The sequence below is a fragment of the Mobula birostris genome, chromosome 11, assembly GCF_030028105.1.
Source record: "Mobula birostris isolate sMobBir1 chromosome 11, sMobBir1.hap1, whole genome shotgun sequence".
NCBI classification, from domain to species: Eukaryota; Metazoa; Chordata; class Chondrichthyes; order Myliobatiformes; family Myliobatidae; genus Mobula; species Mobula birostris.
Genome location: NC_092380.1, coordinates 62,886,533 through 62,909,486, shown reverse-complemented (window position 1 = coordinate 62,909,486; position 22,954 = coordinate 62,886,533). Strand labels below are relative to the sequence as shown.

General features: G+C 41.2%; 1 protein-coding gene across 1 annotated transcript in view; it reads left to right on the top strand.

The window, feature by feature from the left end:
• ddb1 (damage-specific DNA binding protein 1) overlaps positions 1 to 22,954 on the top strand; it is a 77,989-nt gene that overhangs the window by 34,550 nt on the left and 20,485 nt on the right. The window contains exons 16-19 of the mRNA XM_072272344.1: positions 2,042 to 2,249; positions 13,030 to 13,125; positions 14,918 to 15,029; positions 16,759 to 16,882. Coding sequence (XP_072128445.1) covers positions 2,042 to 2,249; positions 13,030 to 13,125; positions 14,918 to 15,029; positions 16,759 to 16,882 — 540 coding nt within the window. The remainder of the gene's footprint in view (positions 1 to 2,041; positions 2,250 to 13,029; positions 13,126 to 14,917; positions 15,030 to 16,758; positions 16,883 to 22,954) is intronic.

Genomic DNA, 22,954 nt, shown 5'->3' with positions numbered 1-22,954 from the left:
GTTTCTGCCTGCAGTTTGTGAAGAATTGTATAGGTTTGAAATTTCTATTCACTTTCCTTTGACCTGTTGTAACCTCTGGAGGCATGGTCAAGCTCAGCTGTGATCTCACTGTGATCGAATAATTTAACAGCATTCGCTCCCTTTTATTGAATTGACTTTGTTTCTTACATCCTTCACATACATGAGGAGTAAAAATCTTTATGTTACGTCTCCGTCTAAATGTGCAATATGCAATTTATAGTCATTTGTAATAAATAGTATGTACAACAGGACAGTCAATATTGCATAGAAGTACAATTGTATCAGCGTGAATAAATCAGTCTGATAGCCTGTTGGAAGAAACTGTCCCGAAGCCTGTTGTACTTGGCTTTAATGCTGCAGTACAGTTTCCTGGATGGTAGCAGCTGGAACAGTTTGTGTTTGGGGCGACTCAGGTCCCCAATGATCCTTTGGGCCCTTTTTACGCACCTGTCTCTGTCTCTGTAAATGTCCTGAATAGTGGGAAGCTCACATCTACAGGTATGCTGAGCTGTCCGTACCTCTCTCTGCAGAGTCCTGCGGTTAAGATAAGTACAGTTCCTAAACCAGGAAGTGATGCAGCCAGTCAGGATACTCTCAGTTGTGCCCCTGTACAAAGTCTTTAGGATTTAGAGACTCATGCCAAATTTCTTCAACAGTCTGAGGTGAAAGAGGCACTGTTGTGCTTTTTTCACCACCCAGCCAGCATGTACAGATCATGTGAGATCCTCAGTGATGTGTATGCCGAGGAACTTAAAGCTGTTCACTCTCTCAGCCCTAGATCCATTGATGTCAATAGGGGTTAGCCTGTCTCCATTCCTCTGTAGTCCACAACCAGCTCCTTTGTTTTTGCGATTTTGAGGGAGAAGTTGTTTTCTTGACACTACTGTATCAGGGTGATGACTTCTTCTCTATTGGCTGATTCATTATTTTATGAGATTAGGCCAATCAAGGTAGTATCATCAGCAAATTTAATTAGCAGATTGGAGCTGTGGGTTGCGACACGGTCAGGGTTACACAGAGAGTAAAGGAGGAGGCTTAGGACATAGCCCTGAGGGACTCCTGCGTTGAGGATCAGAGGAGTAGAGATGAGGGAGCCCACTCTTACCACCTGCCAGTCGGCTGACACAGGAAGTCCAGGATCCAGCTGCACAAAGCAGGGTGAAGGCCGAGGTCTCTGAGCTGCTTGTCAAGACTGGAGGAAATTATGATGTTGAATGCTGAACTTTAGTCCAAGAACAATATTCTCAATAAGCATCCTTCTTCTCCAGTGTGTAGAACTGTGGCTGTTGTGTCATCTGTCGATCAGTTGTGTCAGTAGGCGAATTGTAGGAGATCCGGTGTGGGTGGTAGCATGCTGCAGATATAGTCCTTGTTCAGCCTCTCAAAGCATTTGCTTATTATTGAGGTGAGCACAACAGGACACCAGTCATTCGGAATGCTACCCTGGTGTTTTTAGGTACTAGGAACAATGGTGAATGTTTTGAAGCAGGAGGGACTCTACACTGGCAGTGGGAGAGATTAAAAATGCTGTAAACACACCTGCCAGTTGTGCCGTGTACATCCAGTGTACCCGCCCTGGGATGCCATCTGGTCCCGTAGCCTTGCAACTGTCCACTCGTTGGAAACACTTGCGTACTTCAGCCTCGGAGATGACCAAGGTGCAGGTCGCTTCAGCAGCCTCTCCTCGGACTCAGTGTTGGCGACATAGAACTGGGTGTAAAAAAGATTTAGCTCATCTGGGAGAGAGGCAGCAATGTTGGCAGCACCACTGCACTTAGCTTTGAAGTCTGCGATGTTGTGCAGACCCTGCCATAAGCTGCATGTGTTGTTGGTGGAGAGTTGTGTATGGATCTTATCTCTGTATTGTCATTTATACAGGAATAATGGTAATTTAAGTGGCAAGTACATTTGAAAGTGCACATATCAGAAAAAAAAGCTATGATTGTAACAGTAGAGAAATAAACAGAGTACTTATTAATGATGTTAGTAAGCTAATATTTTTGCATTGTTTATTTTGTAGGCTTGCTGAGTGACCGGAAGAAAGTCACACTGGGGACCCAGCCAACTGTGCTGCGAACGTTCAGATCTTTGTCCACTACAAATGTCTTTGCCTGTTCAGATCGTCCTACAGTCATTTATAGCAGCAATCATAAGCTGGTTTTCTCAAACGTTAACCTTAAGGAAGTAAACTATATGTGTCCTCTTAACTCTGAAGGATATCCTGACAGGTTAGTGATGCATAAAGAGATATTTTAAAACTTTACTGGATTCCATTTCTTAAATATTGCGGGTCAGCCAACACATTAGTGTTCTCTTAATTCCATGCCGAAAGTGGTTGTTGCGGAACAATCTCAGGAGCAGCAGAGAACAAATCAAGGCCGACTCAGAGAATTGCTTCAGACTAAAGTACTTTATTTATACGTGATATCACGGAGATCCTCTTTTCCTAAAAGCGGTGTTCAGAGGCTCTGGTTAGCTTTCATTATATCGACACAGCATACATAACTAAAAGCACTTAATAATAACGTTGCTTGACTGTGGCCTAGAATGTAACAAACAACGTGACTTTGAACTTGGCCTAAATTTCAACAAACAACAGCATTACATAAATGTGGCGCCATAATATTTTTCTTTAGACACTATCAAGGACTTTTAGATAAATTCTTAAGAGCAAGGACTTTAGCTGAATTTTAAGAGCATTCACAAGCTATTAGGTTAACCCCTACATATCCAAAGAGTCTTAAATTCTTCCACAATTCCCTCCTTGATCCTTTCAGATCAACACTCCTCATGAGGTATTTCCTCCTCTTCCTCAAAGGGGGGGGGGTTCATATCCCTCTGAAAAGGGTCTTTCTTTGCCAGGATGTACGTCCTCTCCTCACCAGTTTCACCTACTGCGCATTTCTCTCACCATCTGGGGTATCATAGGGACATTTTCAGGTCCAAGTAAGGCTCTTTTCATTAACTGGTAACAACACAGTCGTAATGCTCCACATACACAGGCCCTTAAAACACATACCATTACCACTATAATTATTCCATGGGTAATCCAGTTTTCCCAGCCAGAAAACCATCCCTCCAAATCCCACCATTTTGTTCCTGAACCAAAATTCTTAAATTGTTTCCTTATCTTTCTAATCTCCACAATTTTTCCCCTTATGTGTTGACTAAAGTCAGTTATGTTTTCTAAGGCAGGGGTCCCTAACCTTCTTTGCACCGCGGACCGGTTTAATATTAACAATATTCTTGCGGACCGACCGACCGGGGTGTTGGGGGGTTGGGGGGGGGGCGGTGGTGGTGTAGGGTTGCCAACAGACAAGAGTAGCAGTCAAATACGGGACACTTGTGTTTACCCCGAGAAAGACTACCATGACCATGAAGCCTTGCGCGGGCACCTGTGAGCGCATGTGTGATGTGTGCATGCGTGTACATGCCGATTTTTTTCTACAAGTCGTTTTTGGTGATTCTGTTCAGTGAAACTACACTGTACATACGTTATTTCTACTTTATATAGGTTGTGTATTTATCATATTATTCCTGCTTTTACTATATGTTAGTGTTATTTTAGGTTTTATGTGTTATTTGGTATGATTTGCTAGGTTTTTTTTTGGGTCTGGGAACGCTCAAAAATTTTTCCCATATAAATTGATGGTAATTGCTTCTTCGCTTTACACCATTTCGGCACGAAAGGTTTCATAGGAACGCTCTACCTTAGCGGGGGAAATATGGGACAAGTGCGGTCCCGTATGGGACAAACCAGTTTAGCCCAATATACGGGATGTCCCGGCTAATACGGGACAGTTGGCAACCCTGGGGGGGGGGGGGTGTTAATCACAACTGGAATGTAGGTGATAAGTCAACTATAAGTCACTGATAAGTGGCTAATACACTTGATTTTGTTTCTAAACGTGTTTATCTAACGAATTTAATATTAAACACACAGCACATATTTTCCTCGCATGAATATAGTGATAACGTCAGTTATAAGTCACTTATAAGCCAATAACATCATAACATTTTAAGTAACGTTTGGATATTAAACACACAGCACCTATTTTCCCTGTATGAACATATAAAATCACTGCAACACACCAATATCGTTGAATCAGTGGGAGCCCTGAGCTTGTTTCCCTGCAACAAGACGGTGCCATTGAGGGGCGATGGGAGGCAGCGATACTCGAAGGGGGTTCCTTATGTCCAGTCTATTCCGCAATTTAGTTTTCATTGCATTCATTGCAGAAAACCCTGCTTTGCAGAGATATGTTGGAAATGGAAGCAACGTTTTCAGTGCTTTCGTGGCCATCTCAGGATATTTAGCCTTGACTTTGATCCAGAATGCCATCAGAGGTGTTATGTCAAACATACTTTTCAGCCAGCCATAATTTGCAAGCCCAAGGAGTTGATCTTCCTGCACTGACATGGATGACGCGTGCGTAATGACCTCACATGTGTTCAAGTTCAACAGTGGCCGTGACAGGGAATGAGGAAAGGTGCAGCTGACTCATTTCGGCAAATCATATTGCTTCCTTGTGGCCCGGTAGCACATGCTTTGCAGCCCGGTACCAGTCCACGGTCCGGTGGTTGGGGACCACTGTTCTAGGGCTTCGGGAATATAAGTACAACATTCCAGCCCTACCACGGCGCATGTCCCTCCTTTTTTGGCTAAGAGTAGGTCCAGGGCCATTTTATTTTGCAAGGCTACCATCCTAAGGGCAACTACTTCTGTTGTTGGGTCTTTCATTTGCATCTGCACGTCAGTTAGGGCATCGGCAGTGTCATTGGCCAATTTCTCTAGAGCGGCTGCCATATTAATAATTTCTGGTGAATTTCAGGCCACATCATATGGGGGAAATGCTTCACTTTCACTTTCCGTTATCCCTCGCTTACTTCGCCTTAAATAAGGGTGTTGCGATATATCTTTTATAGGATGCATGGAGGCCACTATATAGGCCAAATAACAGCAGCCCGTCCAATTCCTGGGGACACTTTCCCATTTTTACCTGGCGGAGCTGGAAACCATGGATAAGCTCTTTCCCCACATACTCCCTCTGTTCACTACAAGAGCTATGACCCAAAAATGTCCCATTTCCCTCCGCCGTATTACAATAACAAATTCCATTTACAGTGTTCTGTGTATTTACTAACTCAAAGGAGGGCATCCTTTTTCCTTCTGTTGGGGTAGGGAGGTACCATCCTTTGAAACAGGTACATCCACAATCCCCTTCACTGACATCACCGTCCTTTGTCATCTTCTGCCAATATCTTGTTCTAAATTTGGAATAGGATGTGTTAAATTGGTTCATAAGTCGCACAGAAAGCATTACGCTTCTGTTCAGGGGGACCCCTTCCAGGGACATGCCCTGGGTGGCATGTTGAGGTATCTTTACACACACCCAACAAGAGTCCAACTCTTCACTTTGTTGACTGGCATAAAGACAAAAAGGTATTTTTGAGTAAGGCCATACTAACCTCCCCCCAGTATCAGTCCCCATAAAAGCATCTGTCTTGTCAGCTTCATACTTTCTTGTCTTTCAGCTCCTGGTGCAGTTTGCACCTAGTAGCATGGATCCATTCTCCTTTTCCTTCAACCTTTACTGCGGTTCGGGTTGTTAGCAGCACTGGGTAGGAGCCTTTCCACCTGGGAGAGGAAGAACCTTTATTCATTGATCTCACATATATTCTATCTGCCGGCTTAACGGATGCAGGTTACCTTCAGTTAAAGGTGCCTGGGCTTGCCGGACCCTCTCATACAACTTCCCTGCCTCCTGACACAATGCTTGTGCATATTTCAGTGTCTTCTCATCATTCCATATTAGCACTACCTTTTCTGGGGTCATGGGGGCTTAGTTCCTATTGTCATACGCCACCCCATCAAAATTTCATGAGGGGTAAGTCCTGTATTTTTGCAGAGTGTACATTACTAAGGGCATTGCCTCTGGCCGTCCAAGACTGTTTTGCTGACAAACTTTTGTCAAAGCCGCTTTTATTTCCCTGTTTGCTCTTTCCACCCGCAAAGCTTCCTTCAGTCCCTGCACTACTTTATTTGTAAAATGGATTCCCCTGTCGCTATTTACCTAGGTATAATATCCGGATGGGGTGGGTAATCAAATCTAGCGGGCATCTTTCCTCTATTGTTTTGCTATTAAACTAAACAAGTTCGTGCTACCCTCTTGATAGTTACTGTTATCCCTGGGGCGTACCATTGTTGAGTGATGGCATGCTGCATCCCTCCTTTCCCCTTGTGAGCCTGGCCATGTGCCAGGCGAGCCACGGGCAAAAATAAACTATGCGGGCACATTACTAGGCCGTCTGGGTGACGCCATAGCCCGGTATTCTGGTAACATGCAGATTTGCTCCAGGCACAGTCCTCTTGCTGTGAGGCAAGATTTTGGGCTTCCTGCAACTGCTGGACGTCCATACACTCCTTCCCTCCCGATTCAGTCCGAGGGATCTGTAGCACAGGTTCTTGCTGAAGGGCTACCTGATTTGCTACCATGTCTGCAAACTGATTTCCCTTGGAGACCTCATTCTTGGCTGAGATGTGTGCCTCGCACTTAATTATTACTAAAGTCTGTGGCAACTGTATAGCTTCTAAAAGGTTCAGTACGAAGGAGGTGTGTTTAATCGCTTTCCCTGATAAGGTGATAAATCCTCCATTTTTCCACAATTGCCCATAGTCATGTGCTATCCCAAACACATAACGTGAGTCGGGTAAACATTGGCAGCTTTTCCTTAGGCCAAAATTGAAGCAAGCTCGGGTAATGGCATAGAGTTCTGCCTCCTGCGCTGATGTTCCTATTGTCAAGACATAAGCTCCTACTATCTCATGGGGAGTTACTATAGCATACCCTGCCAGCAACAGATCATCTCTTGGGTGGTGCAAAGAGCCATCTGTGAAAAGAATTAAATCAATGTTATCAATAGGTTTGCTTCTCAGATCTGGTGGGGGAGTAGTAGTGGCTTCCATTGCTAGCAGACAGTCATGGTCATCCCCATCCTGCTGTGCAGATGGTAATGGAACAAAAGTAGCTGTATTAATAGCCAGAGATCTTCTGTACGTACAGTTGGATCGAGAGAGAAGAATCACCTCATAACTTTCCCTTCTGGCCGTGGTAAAATGCTGAGTAGCAGCTGAATTCAACAGTAGCAATACGGCATGGGGTACTATCACAGTACACGGGTGATCCAATACAATAGGAATAGATTTTTCTATCGTTACCTTTAGGTCATGGAAGGCTGTCTCCCTTTCGGGTGTCCATTCCATGATGAGGGGCTCCGTTTTCAATGTAGCAGAACGCATTACTGCATCCCTCTCCCGGTATTTGGGAATCCACTGTTGATAGTGCCCTACCATGCCCAGGAAAGAAAGAATGTCATTTTTTGTTTTGGGGACTAGGACCTTTTTTATTGCTTTTATTCCATCCCTTGCCAAACTTCGCCAACCTTTACTGAGCTAGAATCCAAGGTACTGGACAGTCTCTTGGCAAAACTACATTTTCTCCACAGACACCCTTGCCCTCTTCTTGCCAAAAGTTCAAGGAATGTTAAAGAATCAGTCAGACATTGTGGCCCTGTAGCAGAAGCTATCAGGATGTTGTCTGCATACTGAATCAGCATGGAATATTGGGACAGCTAGTATTCGGCCAAATCGTTTTTAACTGCTGCAGCATAAAATGCGGGGCTTTCGGTATATCCCTGGGGCAGACGTGTCCACGTATATTGCTCATTCTTATAAGTAAAGGCAAATAAATACTGGCTATCCTCATGCAAAGGTATGGAGAAAAAGGCTGAGCACTGATCGATTACAGTAAAGGTACTAGCTCCCGCAGGTATAAAGTAAACATAATGTTGGTGTTCGGCACCAGTGGAGCAATAGGAATGACTATCTTACTAATGGCTGTTAGGTCCTGCACAAAATGCCATTCATTTCTCCGGCCCGCTTTTGGGATAGGTAATATAGGGGTTGTTATACATGCTTTGTGTCTTTATCAGCACCCCTTGCTGCAATGTGTCAATTGCTGGAGCGATACCTTCTTCAGCTTCAGTAGCTATATGGTACTGTTTAATATAGGGCAGTGGCACATTCTTTTTGGAGTAACTTTATGCTCTGAGGCTGTTTGGGCCTTTCCCATATGATTGCTATGTTGGGCCCATAGGTTCCCTGGTACCCGCGCTAAGGCTCTAGGGGGAAGTAGAGGGTCTTCTGGTGGTGGCTGTTGCGTTTCCAAGGTTGTTTCCCAGCTCTCAGACTTTAACATAATTCTCTCCTCCTTTTCGTTAAAGAATTCTATTTGGGCTTCCTGTCCCAGTACCGGCAGAGTTATAGTGTAGTATAGTTATAGTATAGCCTTTGTTTCTTTTGCCAATCGTTTTATCATCGTCCCGATATCTTTAGGTTTTGCTGGTGGATTTATGGCCGCTGTCAAATGAGGCATTGAGGAGTTCCCTAGTTGGAATATTTTTTTTCTGATCTTCCACTAAGTCTACCAGGAGCCCTAATCCCTCGGGACCAAAATACACATATGGTGTTGCCTTCAGCTTTATCGTTTAAGTAAGGGTGTACAGCCTGATCATAGTGCGGGTCAGTTTGTAAAGTATAATAGGCTGTGCAATGGAACTGCTTCTTTTCTCAGCTGCTATTAATCAAGTATTGCAGATTTTGCGTGTAGAGGTTGGCTTGTCTTATGAATGTGTCATACAGTCTCTGGACTTGCCAAGCATGGGGATTGCTATCCAGCTGCCAGCAGTCTAGTATGGGTTTTGAACTGTCCTTTTCTCTCCCATTCATTAATTTTAGCATTTGAGGGACCCTAATTTGAGGAAGGTCCATGTATATACCTTCAGCTGTACAATGCAGCGTTGCCCCTAATTTATAAACGGTTTGTGGACCCAGCAGGGGAAGCAGGGCTGTTTTAGATATAATGAAGGTGTCTGTTAAAAGCTTATCCTCCATTTTTCTTTTCCTGCCTCTTTTTTTTTTTTGCCTTTTTGGGCGTTGTTTTGTTTTGAATCATCTCTAGTACTGCTAACACTTCCTTCAGCTCCCTCAGCTTCAATTCCTCTTTCCTGAGACCCTTCTCTTGTTACAGTGACGTCTGCTCCCCTGGGGGTGTCAGGTGCCTGAACTTCTGGCATGGAGGGTTGTAAGGAGTGGGTGCAGGTCGTCCCAAGGCAGTCGTCGTCATTATTAAATCGTCTACGGGGTACTGGCCGGTATGGGGAGTTGGGGATAAAGTCCCGTGGTAGGTTTCGTTTCAGCCCCAGCCTTCTCTGTTTCAGGGTGTTTAATCTCCTTTTTCCTTGGAGGTTGATGTCTTTTAGCCACCTCCTTCCATCATTTAAAACGTCTTAACATGTAATCAGCATCCCAATTTGGGTCGCCGTCCCCATTCGGGTGGTGTTCTCCCAGTGCTGGATTAGTCTCAAATTAATACCGCATAACGATCATCTCCAGTCTCTCTGATTACCATATCCACCGGGGATCCAGGGACTAAGGGGTCTCCTATTTGCTGGTAGTGCCGATTTATCTTTTAAATCTTTTTTGGCAGTCTTTTTCCTACCTGCAGTTGAGTGTTCAAAGTCTTCGTCTTACCTCTGGAACTCTTCAGTTTATTAGCAGGATCACTGCTAGCCGATCGACTGCTGGCACTTACCATTTTTCCTGTTTAGGATTTTAATTTCAGTTACGACAGCACTAAGTTTCTTTATACACACTATGTACACAATGAGCATTCACTGGTATGTTCCCTCTGTCTTTCCAGAGGTCTCTGGGTTCAGTCATGGAGTTGACTGGTAGCTACCTTGGTACTCCCATAAGTACCCCCTGCCATCCCCCTTTCAGCTAGGACGCAGGACTCCAGTCTCCCCCTTTCATCTAGGAGACAGGCCACCGGTCTCCCCTTTTCAGCTAGGAGACTGATTTTCCTTCCCAACTTGGAAGGCACCTTTCTCTCTTGCTTCTCCTTTTCCGCCTAGGGTTCTTTTTCTGGATCTTGCTCTTATTGAGGATCCCATCCTTATCGCCATTCTGTTGCGGAAAAACCTCAGGAGCACCAGACAGAACAAATCAGGCCAACTCAGAGAATTGTTTCAGACTGAAGGACTTTATACGTGATATCACGGAGAGCCTCTTTTCCTAAAAGCGGTGTTCAGAGGCTGTGGTTAGCTTTCAGACACGCTTCATTATAAAGACACAACGTACGTAACTAAAAGCACTTAACAATAACATTGCTTGACCGTGAGCTTAGATCTAGAATGTAACAAACAATGTGACTTTGAACTTGGGCCTAAATTTCAACAAACAACAGTATTACGTAAATGCGGCGCCATAACATTTTTCTTTAGACGTTATCAAGGACCTTTAGCTAAGTTCTAAGAGCAAGGACTTTAACTGAATTTTAAGAGCATTCACAAGCTTTTAGGTTAACCCCTACATATCCAAAGAGTCTTAAGTTCTTCCGCAGTGGCAACTTACAATTACTTTGTATCCCTGCAGTGCATATAGTTAAGGTGATTGCATGCTGTTACAAAAAGAGTTTCTGGATTTTGATTAAAAAGTACACCAGTAGTGGAGCGAATGCTGGTGTTTTGTCCTGAATTCTATCAAGCTTCTTATTACATGACTTAAAAGCAACTATTCAGCTTTAAAATGTTTTAGAATGTTGTCAGATTAGGAACAGCATTTTATAAATACAAGTTTCTTTCACTAGCTTTTTGTCATGTTCCACTACCTCAGTCTTGACTGTGCCACTTTGTGGATACTTTACTACCGATGGAAAGCGCCTTATAGAATGTAGTCATCACTTCACGATCTTGAGCAATTTTGTTCTACAGGTTATTAATTTGGAAAGTTAATTCCAAAAGTCAGGAAATTTAAGTCATTGTCATTAAAAAGAGAGTTTCTGAAAGAAATTAAACCTGTTCTGTAGATGCAGACTTACCGCTGAAGTTGGATATCTTAGGTGCAGGTTTTTAACTTTCAAGTCCATTCAATATTTGCTGATTTTCATTGCTACGCATCTGTGTCTATTTTGAACTGAGACGATGAAGTAGTGTCAATCAGTACTTCTCAGGTCACTATTCCCAGAACTGAGTTCTTAATTATATTCATTTGACTTTGATGGTTAAGCTAATTTGTTTGAATGCCTGACCTGAGACTCTTGAAGCAGATATTTGCACTAATCCATCAGTGATCATTTGATATTTTAATTTTCTATGGCCCTTTATTATAATTGGATAAGTTTATAAATGATAACAAAATCCAAGAACTTTTTGGAGATTTTTCGGACAACTCATTACCTAACCTGGTCAGTGGAAAAAAAAGGTGACCCATTTGTTCCCATGCCTGGGATTACCTGAGTTTGATGTTTGTACTTTTATATTTTTTTTGACGTTTGAACAGTTTCCCTCAGATTATTTTTCCGCAACAGTGAGTCAGCACAATTTGAAATGGCCATGCAATCCTATCAAATGAATTTGTGTAAATTGAGTTAAAATGCTTGTGTTTTTCTGGTAATTCCTTGTGAGTAACAGCTGGCCCTCCTTATCTGCGAGTTCCGCATGTGTGAATTCAACCAACCGCGAATCAAGAAAACCCGGAAGTGCTCTTCCAACACTCGTTGTCCAAACATGTACAGACTTTTTTTCTTGTCTTTATTCCCTAAACAATGCAGTATAACAACTATTTTTACATAGCATTTACATTGTATTAGGTATTATAAATAATCTAGAGATGATTTAAAGTATACAGGAGGATGTGCATAGGTTATCGTGGATCGGGATCGGAAAAAAACCGGAAGTTCTCTTACTAAGTTGGTTGGAACAGGTACATCCGGTATTATTTAGCGTCAGTTAGTCAAACGTTTGTCTTAGTATATAGTATATATTTTACCTTTCTATGCATATAAAACACTTAAGAAACGTATGTTTCAGCGCCGCGCTCGGGAACAGAAATTCCTGAGTTCGATCCAGTGATAGACTGCTCCCGAGCGCTCTCCATCCCTGCTGGGTTGATGTGGAGGATCAAAAACCCAAAACCCCAAAACCCAATAATTAAACCACTGTGTTGCTTAGTAATAATTTTAGCTTTAATCGGGGCACGGCTTTTCTCACTTTATCCTTTAAGATTGTTCCGATCGTTGACTGACTGTAGCCTAACACTTTTCCAATGACCGATGGCGTTTCACCTCTTTCCAATCGCTTTATTTCCACTTTATTTTAAATCACGATCATGATTATTTTCGTGAAGATCCACCGCATTTAGACAGGTTGAATAAGGGACTTGAGCATCCGTATTTTTTGGAATCTGCGAGGGGTCCCGGAACTAATCCCTCGTGGATAAGGAGCGCTGACTGTACAAGATTTGATGCCTTGCCTTCCTTTCTCAAGGTACTATGCCTAATTTCCTTTCATATAGGTTCTTTCCACTTTATTGTTTGTCTCTTATTTCATGTTCTGAATTAACCTTGCTAATCTCACTTTAATATTATTGAATAGCACATTGCAAAAGCAGGCCTTTTGCCCATTGTATTCTTTTGAATTTATCTAATTAAATTAATTAATCTCTTTTCCATAAGAACACAAAATAGGAAAAAGAGTAGGCCACTTGCCCCAACCCTGCCCCTCCATTCAACATGATAATTGCTGATCTGTGCTGGCCTCAACTCCTCTTCTATTCCAGTTCTCCATAACCTCAATGTCTTCCTGAATACGTAACAACTTTTATTTGCTTAAACCATTATTCGGTTTTCATCTGAATTTTACAATTGAATCTGCTTCCACCTGCTCTTGAGGATTACATCTACAGTACATATAGTATTTCATATTCTGAAAACAAGTCTTACACGAAGTTTCATGTTTCAAAAATTCAGGATAATAATTTTGGAAAAATCTTTGTTAAAGCTGTTTATGAATGATAACTTATCTTATTTCTAGCTACCTGCCTTCTGAGTGTTGTTTTAACTGCTGTTTTTTTTTTAAACCTAATTTCATCTTGTTCCTGTCTCACAGTTTAGCCTTGGCCAACAACAGCACTTTAACTATAGGAACCATTGATGAGATTCAGAAACTACACATCCGGACAGTGCCACTTAATGAGTCTCCAAAGTAAGTGCTTCTTACCAACTGTACATCACGTCAAGTAGTGAAAATTGTTTCACGGTGTTGCCTGTGTGAGTAGTATTGTTTCAATGCACTGAGCTTTTTTTTAATGCAGACATGCTGTTCATTCCATACCTGGTATGTCCTGCCTTTAGGTTCGTAATATTTGGTAAGTTAACAGTTTAAAATTAAGCAGCATTTCTGCTTCAGAAGTTATCTTCATGTGCTTCTATTTGGCCTCAGAGCCTTGGGCTCAGGAGATGAAAAAACTTGTTATTCCTACCAATGGCTTGTACTCTATGCTAGATTAGCTTGTTAATGTATCCACAATCAATATTTTAAAGAATTATTAAGTTGCTGATTGATAGGCAAGTGCAGCATGTACAATTGTACCAGTTAAAATGTCTGTAGTAATTTATTTCTATATCATAAACCTTTAAATAAACTTTATGAGAGTATTTCTCGAAATAAAATACATTTGATTGTAACTAAGACTGTTGATCATAGCTAACACAAAGGGAACTCAATCGTCTATAAAAAGTCAATTATACTTGCTCTTCTAAAAAAAATTAATTTCTTGGTTCTGTCCTTGATTTTCAGTCCAACATGTAGCCAAGTGCTGGGACTTGTGCATAAATCATGAAGCTCCTTTGGGTCTTAAAGTCAACAGCTGGTTTTTCTTTAATCAATGCCTCTAAGGATCCTGAACTAAATTGGTTAAACCTATACCTGTCATTTAATTATTGTTAATGCATGTGATAAACATATTTAACTTTATCTTTTCACAATTGGATTGGGGAGTTTTATGATAATTGTGGTGACTATTGAAATTTCATTGTCAATCTATATTCTATTATCCCTTTGACTAGAAAGGGAACCTCTACGCCTTGAGCACGGTGAGCATAATGGGAAAAGTAACAGAAGCTAATTAATGTAGGATCAACAGAAAAAAAATCAATGAAAATGGCATAAGATTATTCAATCTTTTGTTCAGTGAGCAACGTTACCAATGGAATGTTGTTGATTAATGAAGTATTTAATTCAAAGTTCAAAATAAATTTTATTGTTAAAGTACGCCATATACAATCCTGAGCTTCATTTTCCTGCAGGTATACTTAATAAGTCTATAGAATAGTAACTATAACAGGATCAATGAAAGATCAACTAGAGTGTAGAAGTCAGTAAACTGCAAATGCAAATATAAGTAAACAACAATGGATGGGCAAGTAAATGTTGTTATCCCCTTTGTTCAAGACCCTGATGGTTATGGGGTAGTAACTGTTCTTGAGCCTGGTGGTGTGAGTCTTGAGGCTCTTGTACCTTCTACCTGATGGCAGCAACGAGAAAAGAGCATGGCATGGGTGGTGAGAATCTCTGATGATGGATGGTGCTCTCCTATGACAGCATTTCATGTAGATAAGCTTAATAGTTTGGAGGGCTTTACCTGTAATGTATGGGACTCAATCCACTCCCTTTTGTAGGATTTCTGTTCAAAGGCATTGGTGTTTCTGTACCAGGCTATAATGCAGTCAGTCAGTACATTCTCCACCACATATCTATGGAAGTTTGCCAAAGTTTTAGTTGTCATTTTCCACAGACTCCTAAGGAAGTAGAGACAAAGGGTCTAGACCTGAAATATCAACTTTATATCCAGAGATGTCTGACCTGCTGAGCACTTATGACAACTTGTTATTTTTTTGCTCTAATTAAATGCATCAAGGTCAGTTTGATAATTAAAGTGAAATTTAAACATTTGGGTTAATCTAGATTTCGTTGTGTGCTTTTTCTTCTTTTGTAGGAGAATCTGTTACCAGGAGGCATCACAGTGTTTTGGTCTGGTCAGCAGTAGAGTGGAAGTATTAGATCCCAGTGGAGGCACCTCTGTCCTGAGACCGAGTGCCAGCACTCAGGTAAAAAAAAAAGTGATTATTTTATTTTTAGTCTAATCTAATCTGGGAAAATATCTCAATATGCAACCCAGAGAAAAAGGAGCAGACATCAAGCCTTTGTGAGAAGGCTTGGAAATGTGAATGGGAGCTTAGACACAGACTTTAAATTTGTAAATTTCAAATGGAGATAGAGGGCAAATGTGTATAAAGAGGAGCGTCCAAGAAAATGGAGCCAAGGTAGCTGAAATTGTTCCGTGACTGAATATATGCCTTTAGTCATTCAGTGTGGTTTCATATCTGAAAAAGGATAAACAGATCTTGTCTATGAAGAGTAAATTTAAAAGAATGATTTGTGCAATGAGGGCCAACTTTGTGCTCATTTGACTTAAAAAGGAAAAAGGTAATCTTACTGGGCAATAAATGATCTGGAGAAGGATTGACACTGTAGCTGCTGTGAGCAGAGTGTCCAGAACACTGGATGTGGTTTCAGGCAAGACTATCAAAGCCTTACTGGAGGGAATGAATTGTGCAATTATAGAATGGTTATAGCACACACGGAGGCCAATCAGAATATCATGTCTGTACTGCTTTCTACCAGAGCAGCTCATTAATTCCACCCCTTGCTTCTTCTCCATAATCTAGCAAACTTCTCCTTGCCATATATTTATTCAATTCCAACTTGAAGGTTGCAATGGTAGCTGCCTCCACCACACCTGCACACAGTAGATTCCAGGTTGCAGCCAGTGTGTGCAGAAAAAAAAACAACTTTTTAAGTCTTTCTTAATTCCTATACTTTATGCATGTAACCTCTGGTGTCAGGCTAAGAGGTTGTCTTTGCATGATCAATGGTACAACAGGATCAAAGTGCTGAAAGGTCTGCTTCTGGCTCTTGTGTATAATCAATAGACCCGAAGACGTAAGTGAACATGAAGGAGAAAGTTGTCGCGATAGAGTTGTGTTAGGATTTTTCTTCAAGTCTAATTGATTTTGATTTTAATCTGTTTGAATGTTAATGTTCAGGGAGTTAATGAAGTTTTGAAGCTGCGGGTAATGAATGAGGAGGTGTGGCTTTGTTCGGGAAAGGATATTGGCAGCCAAGTTTTGGATGATTTGTGGTTTTGTGGAAATGGTCAGGACGCTGAAATATTGCAGTCAGGGGATGCATAATTAACATGCTTAAAAATAAACCCATCAACCAATAACTAACTGACAATCCTAGTTTAACCAGTTTGGTTCAGGTTCTGTTCTATTGGAGAAATGGTGCGAACTATGTTGAATCTGGTAGAAGAGAAATTTTGCAAGGACTACTTTGCATTGGGCCGCAGATGAAGTATGAAAGTGGGTAGTGGATTGCAGTGTTAGTGCTCTGGAGTAGTTGTAGAGAGGTGAATCATTATGGTCATTGTTAAAAGGAGTTCTTGGTGCATTTGACCTAAGTGGTCGTAGGGTTTTGAGTAGATTCAGCTGGGCTGACAGGAATTCTGTTCAGGACAACCATTATGTGGAGGAATGGGATAGGTTTGAAAGGAAGAGAAAGATTGCATAGATAAGAGTAAACTGATGCCAGGGAAGTTGATCTGAGTATCTAGGAAGTGTGTGATCTAGGAGTGTAACAAATAGCATTATTCAATATTATTAATTTAAGATGCATTAATATATTAAAAATTGAAAATGCCCTTACCTGAAAAAGTCGTGTATTGCAAAATCACACTCATTGTTTACTTCAGTGCTCTTTGTATTCCCTTTTAAGGCTCTTTCCACCAGTGTCAGCTCCAGTAAACTTTTCCCAAGTAGTACCTCGCAGCATGAAAGCTCGTTTGGGGATGAAGTAGAAGTGCACAGTTTACTAATCATAGATCAGCACACATTTGAAGGTAAAGGTTATATCTCCCTTGGAATCTGCTCTTTGTCTGGTATTTCTGTGGTTTCAGCAATCCTCTGAATAATTCCATTTCAACCACCTACAAGTTTTGCATTGCTCTTTTGTCTTTCCAAAGTTGTTTACAAATAACACCCACGTAATTTAAAACGTTGTTCTGTATTATTTATTTGCTATATTATGAATTTTTTCCCCATAAAACCAATTGTTTTTAACAATTTGTGTTACATTGTGCTGCATTCTGGTAAACATAAAGTAGCTGTCAGGATAAAGTAGAGGTATCCACAATTTGATTATATGGATGCTGACAATAAGTAGGAGGTAAAGTATGGGAAATCTCATATTCTGTGTTTGTCACTTCAGAGCTTAGCAACAAAGTAAACTTGATTTATACCCAGATGGGGTATCTGACCAAGCACTAAAAAACCTTTGCTGATCAACTGGCTGGAATGTTCACTGAGATCTTTAACCTCTCACTTTGGCAGTCTAATGTACCCACCTGCTTCAAGCAGGCTTCAATTTATACCAGTGTGTAGGAAGAATGTGGTAACCTGCCTCAATGGCTTTCATCCAGTAGCACTTACATTCACAGTGATGAAAGTGTCTTGATAGGTTCGTGATGAAACTTATCAACTTCTGCCTGAAAAGCGACGTGGATTCTCTCCAGTCTGCATACCACAGCAACAGGTCCACAGCAGATGCCATCTCACTGGCTTTTCACTCAACCCTGGAACATCTGGACAGCAAAGATGCACACAGTTGCAAGAAAAGGTAAGTGAAGACTTTACAATTACCTAGTTTTCTGCATTAATTACTCATAACATGTGGTCTGATCTTTATCCAAGTCACAATAATAGAAAATAACAATCACCCTAAACGAATAACACAGATTATACTTCTCATCAGTACAGAGTACACCAGTTAAACCATCACAGTCTAGGTGCAAAAAAAGTATGTGAACCTCTGGCATACTGTCTTCTACAAAAGCTATTTAGAGTCAGGAGTTCCAGTCAATGAGATGCGATTGGAGGTGTGTGTTGCAGAGGTGCCCTGCCCTATAAAAAAGAAGCACAAAGGTTACTGACTCAGCCTGCTCTGCTCAAGAAAGATCCGTTTATGTGCACCATGCCTCAATCAAAACAACTTTCAAAGAATCTTAGAAGGATTGTAGAGATACATGAAGCAGTAAAAGGCTACAAAAGCATTTCTAAAGATCTGAATGTTCATCAGTCCACAGTAAGAGAAATTGTCTACAAATGAAGGAAATTCAGTACTGCTCCTGCTCTCCCTAGGAGTTGACATCCTGCAAAGATCACACCAAGAGCACTATGTGCAGTGCTGAAGGAGTTGAAAAAGAACCCAAGGATAACAACAAAAGACCTGCAGAAATCTCTAGAACTTGCTGAAGCGTCTGTTCATGTGTCCAGTATAAGAAAAACACTGAACAAGAATGGTGTTCATGGAAGGACACCACACAGGAAACCACTACTCTCCAAAAAAAAACATTGCTGTGCATCTCAAATTTGCAAAAGCCCACCTGGGTATTCCAAAATGCTTCTGGGACAATGTTCTGTGGACAGATGAATCAGAATCAGGTTTATTGTTACTGGCGTGTGTTGTGAAATTTGTTAACTTCAGCAGCAGCAGCAGTTCAATGCAATACATAATATAGAAGAACCACCCCCCGCACAAAAAAAGTACAGTATACATATATTGAATAGATTAAAAAGCGTGCAAAAAACAAATAATATATTTTTTAAAAAGTGAGGTAGCGTTCAAGGGTTCAATGTCCATTTAGGAATCAGGTAGCAGAGGGGAAGAAGCGTTCCTGAATTGCTGAGTGTGTGCCTTCAGGCTTCTGTACCTCCTACCTGATGGTAACAGTGAGAAAAGGACACGCTTTGGGTACTGGAGGTCCTTAATAATGGAAGCTGCCTTTCTGAGACACCGCTCCCTGAAGATGTCCTGAGTACTTTGTAGGCTAGTACCCAAGATGGAGCTGACTAAATTTACAACCGACTGCAGCTTCTTTTGGTCCTGTGCAGTTTTTGGTCCTGTGCAGTAGCTCCCCGCCCCCCATACCAGACAGTGAAGCAGCTTGTCAGAATGCTCTCCACAGTACATTACGGAAGTTTTTGAGTGTACTTGTTGACATACCAAATCACATCAAACTCCTAATAAAGTATAGCCGCTGTCTTGCCTTCTTTATAACTGCATCAATATGTTGGGACCAGGTTAGGTCCTCAGAGATCTTGACACCCAGGTACTTAAAACTGCTCACTCTCTTCACGTCTTACCCTTCTGGAAATCCACAATCAGCTTTTTCGTCTTACTGATGTTGAGTGCCAGGTTGTTGCTGTGACACCACTCCACTAGTTGGTATACCTTGCTCCTGTACACCCTCTCATCACCTTCTGAGATTCTACCAACAATAATTGTATCATCACCAAATTTATAGATGGTATTTGAGCTGTGCCTAGCCACACAGTCATGGGTATAGAGAGAGTAGAGCAGTGGGCTAAGCACACACCCCTGAGGTTCACCAGTGTTGATCGTCAGTGAGGAGGAGATGTTATCACCAGTCCGCTCAGATGTGGTCTTCTGGTTAGGAAGTTGAGGATCTAATTGTGGAGGGAGGTACAGAAGCCCAGGTTCTGTAACTTCTCAATCAGGATTGTGGGAATGATGGAATTAAATGCTAAGCTATAGTCGATGAGCAGCATCCTGACATAGCTGTTTGTGTTGTCCAGGTGGTCTAAAGCCATGTGAAGAGCCATTGAGATTGCATCTGCCATTGACCTATTGTGACAATAGGCAAATTGCAATGGATCCAGGTCCTTGCTGGGGCAGGAGTTCAGTCTAACCATGACCAACCTCTCAAAGCATTTCATTACTGTAGATACGAGTGCCACCGGGCAATAGTCATTAAGACAGCTCGCATTATTCTTCTTAGGCACTGGTATAATTGTTGCCTTTTTGAAGCAAGTAGGATCTTCCATCTGTAGCAGTGAGGTTGAAAATATCCTTAAATACTCCTGTTAGTTGATTGGCACAGGTTTTCAGAGCCCTACCAGGTACTCCATTGGGACCTTTCGTCTTGCGAGGGTTCACTCTCTTTAAAGACAGCCTAACTGAGACAGAGATCACAGGGTCACTGTGTGCAGCAGGGATCTTCACAGCTGTAGTTATATTCTCCCTTTCAAAGTGGGCATAGAAGACACTGAGTTCATTTGGTAGTGAGGCATCGCTGTCATTCATGCTGTTGGGTTTCGCATTGTAGGAAGTAACCCTGCCAGAGATGAGTCAAAAGTTGAACTTTTTAGCAGAAATGTACACCGCTGTATTCGGAGGAAATGGGGCAGTGCACAGCAAGACCAAAACCTCATCCCAACTGTGAAGCATGGTGGAAGGAGCATCATGACTTGGGGCTGCTTTGCTGCCTCAGGACCTGGTCAGCTTGCAATCATTGAGGAAACAATGAATTCAAAATTGTATAAATACGTTTTACAGGATAATGTCAGAGTAGCGTGCTGTCACTTGAGGCTTAATAGAAGTTGGATGTTGCAACGAGACAATGATTTGAAACCTCAAGGGTGTCTGTGAATGTGAACTTCTCTCCATTTAGGATGTTTACAGCAGCAGGTGTTGGAAGATCATTGGGGAAACCAGTCACCCCAACCATAAATTGTTTCAGCTGCTTCCGTCTGGCAAATGGTACGAACAGGTTACAGGACAGCTTCTTCCTACAAGCCATTAGACTTATAACTTCATACGTCTGTACATTGTGACGGAATGCTAATGCAAAGAGTTTTACTCCCTCATGTTGTGGGACAGATGTAAGATTTAAATAAATTCAATAAATCAACAACTGAGCGGTTTAAGAAGAAGAAAAATTGTGTTTTGGAATAATCAAGTCAGAGTCCAGAACTTAACCCAATTGAGATGCTGTGGTATGACTTGAAGAGGGCTCTGTTCATGCAAGGTATCCCTGAAATATTGATCAACTGAAACAGTTTTGTATGGGGGAATGGTGTATTATTCTTTCTTGCCTTTGTGCAAATCTGATCAGCAGCTACAGGAAACATTTGGTGGAGGTTATTGCTGCTAAAGGAGGTTCTGCCAGTAATTAAATACAAAGGTTCACATACTTTTTCCAGCCTGGACTGTGAATGATTAAACAACGTGTTCAATAAAGACGTGAAAAGTACAATTATTTGTGTGTTATTAGTTTAAGCTGATTGTATTTGCTTATTATTGTGACTGAGATGAAGATCAGACCACACTTTGTGAGAAATTAATGCAGAAAACCATTAATTACAAAGAGTTCACAAGCTTTTTCTTGCAACTGTACATCAGGATGCTCTTTATCGACTATAGCTCAACATTCAATAACATCATCCCCTCAAAACTAATCAATAAGCTTCAAGACTGTGGCCTCAATACCTCATCGTGCAATTGTATGCTCAATTTCCTCACTTTCAGACCTGAGTCAGTTCAGATCGGCAACACCATCTCCACGGTCTCCATCAGCACAGGTACACCACAAGGCTGTGTACTTAGCTCCTGCTCTACTCACTTTACAGTTATGACTGTGGTTAAGTACAGCTCCAATGCTATATTCAAGTTTGTTGAAGACACCACTGACGTTGGCTGAATCAAAGGTAGTGATGATTCAGCACATAGGATGGAAACTGAAAATCTGGCTGAGTGGTGCCATAACAACAGTCTCTTACTCAATGTCAGCAAGACCAAGGAGCTGATTATTGACTTCAGGAGAGGAGACCAGAGGTCCATGAGCTAGTCCTCATCGGCGGAACTGAGGTGGAGAGGGTCAACAGCTTTAAATTCCTTGGTGTTATTACGGAGGACCTGTCCTGGTCTCAGCACACAAGGTCAATTACGAAGAAAGCATGGCAGTCCCTCTACTTCCTTAGGAATTTGTGAAAGTTTGGCATGACATCTCAAACTTTGACAAACTTCTCTAGATGTGTACTGGAAAGTATATTGACTGGCTGCATCATAGCCTGGTATGGAAACACCAATGCCTGTGAACAGAAAGTCCCACATAAAGTAGTGGATACAGTCCTGTCCATCACAGGTAAAGCCCTCCCTACCATTCAGCACAACTCCACGAAATGTCGCTGGAAAGCAGCATTCATCGTCAGGTCACCACCAGGTTCAGGAAGTTATCAGCTCCTCAACTATCAGGCTCTTGAACCAAAGGGGATAACTTCACTCAACCTCACTTCATCATTGAAATATTCCCACAACCTATGGACTCAATTTCAAGGACTCTTTATCTCTTGTTCTTGATATTTATTGCTTATTTATTATGATTGTTATTATCTTGCTTTTTGTATTTCCACGGTTTGTCTTTTACACACTAGTTGAATGCTCAAGTTGTGCAGACTTTCATTGATTCTATTATGGTTATTATTCTATTATGGATGTATTGAATATACCCGCAAGAAAATAAATCTCAGGGTTGTATATGGTAATGTGTATCTTCTTCAATAATAAATTTACTTGAAGTTCACATTATTCCATAATTCTTTTCAAATGTTTTCACTGTAATATATCAAAATCAGTATTACAGGAGCTAAACTGAGAAAATTGAACTTCTCCCGAAATTATTTTGGTGTAAGTGTAAGTCAAGTTACTATATGCAATAAATTTTGGTATATAAATTATTTTCTTTACATATTTGTACTTGGATATAAGACTTATTTATCTACAGTCTCCAGGATTTTGCTCAGAATTCGTTTTGGTAATTTCAAATTTTTGGTAGTTTGGAGGCCAAAAAATGGCTCAAATATGTTTTCTTTTTATTCAGGTGTCTGCTGAAATTGTAGTGCCTATAAAATGTATTCGCCCCTCTTGCAAGTTTTCATGTTGTATTGTTTTACAACATTGAATCACAGTGGATTTCATTTGGCTTTCTTGACACTGATCGACAGAAAAGACTTTTTTGTGTCAAAGTGAAAACAAATTTCTACAAATTGGTTGAAATGTATTTCAATTATTAAACACAAAATAATTGATTGCATAATTACTCACCCCCTTCAAG